At 48.7% G+C, this 1180-nt stretch overlaps 1 protein-coding gene across 2 annotated transcripts in view; it reads left to right on the top strand.

Moving 5' to 3' along the window:
• Positions 1–658: 658 nt before the first annotated feature.
• The window catches only part of ctdsp2 (CTD (carboxy-terminal domain, RNA polymerase II, polypeptide A) small phosphatase 2), a 12945-nt gene continuing 12423 nt past the window's right edge, over positions 659–1180 (top strand). The window contains exon 1 of one of the 2 annotated variants that reach the window (XM_014022555.1): positions 659–1098. In XM_014022555.1, the coding sequence (XP_013878009.1) occupies positions 1038–1098 (61 nt within the window). In that variant the 5' untranslated portion in view covers positions 659–1037. The remainder of the gene's footprint in view (positions 1099–1180) is intronic. The other variant, XM_014022554.1, reaches the window with a different exon arrangement.

Below are 1180 nucleotides of genomic sequence, written 5' to 3' on the forward strand. Positions count from 1 at the left end.
TAGATAGATAGATAGATAGATAGATAGATAGATAGATAGATAGATAGATAGATAGATAGATAGATAGATAGATAGATAGATAGATATCGGAAGCTAACTTCAGCTTCGTGATAGACGAATAATTTTTAGCAATCCCAAAGTTCACGTGACTCAAGGAAAGAAATAAAAATAACATCCCATGTTACAGYTTTCATGATGTAAAATAGAATTCGTTCGTGTTTTTGTTTTCTTACCATCTGCACTGGTTTACTTTTGTTTATTTTCTTCGTATTTACAAACAACGAACTCCCGTTTGTACGTGAAGCGCTGGAATGTGTTTCTCTGTGCGGCGCAGGAATGCTTTAGCCACGCCCCCTCGCCCCTCATCGACCAATCAGAGAGCAGGGACCGTTTCAAGGCGCCCGCAGCGTCCCATTCGTGGAAAAACAAAACTGTGAATAATAACAAAACTCTTATTTTGCAGCCAACTAACAGTCGGAATCGGGTTTTCTGGGTCAAATCTGCCGTGTCTGCTCGACTGCCGCGGGTTTTCACGGCTCTTTGTGGCCTTTCGGGCGGTGTTGTTTATCTGTAGTAAGGGGGGGCTTGAAACCGCCATCCCTTGCCCCATTTCCTCGGTTGTTTTCCTTCTCTCGCCTGGATTCTCCATGTTGTTGTTGCTAAAGTGAGGACTTCGCCGCGACGGTAGAGCGGGGCAGCTCGGCGGTACCACCAGTAAACACAGGCGGTTCGGCCTGGTCGACGAGAACCTCCAGAAAACAACACCCCAAAGTGCCTTGCCCCCCCATCCCCAGGCGGCGGACGGAAAAAAAAAAAAAAAAAAAAAAAAACAAGAAGAAGAAGAAGAAGCGGCGCAGAGGAATAAAGAAACCCGGAGGGACCAGATCGATCCTGCGCGAGTGGACCGAACCGAAACTGAGGCGGACGACACGCAAAGCTCGGTGAACACTGACGCGGGCTTGTCAGCCGAACCCAATGAGGGATGCCCAGTGTTCGGGGACAGGATCTGAGGATTTTGAGGGCTCCGTGATTGTCAGATGGAAAGTTCTGTTATCACCCAAGTGCAGAAAGAAGACGTCCAAGTGTCCCCGAAAACAGGTAGGACCCCGTCGGGTTTGGGGTTCTGGTTCGGTGTCGGTGTGTTAAAGGGTCTCCGGGTTTTTGACAGTTGGGGGGGGGG

The sequence above is a fragment of the Austrofundulus limnaeus genome, unplaced genomic scaffold (genome assembly GCF_001266775.1).
Source record: "Austrofundulus limnaeus strain Quisiro unplaced genomic scaffold, Austrofundulus_limnaeus-1.0 Scaffold335, whole genome shotgun sequence".
In the NCBI taxonomy this organism is placed as follows: Eukaryota; Metazoa; Chordata; class Actinopteri; order Cyprinodontiformes; family Rivulidae; genus Austrofundulus; species Austrofundulus limnaeus.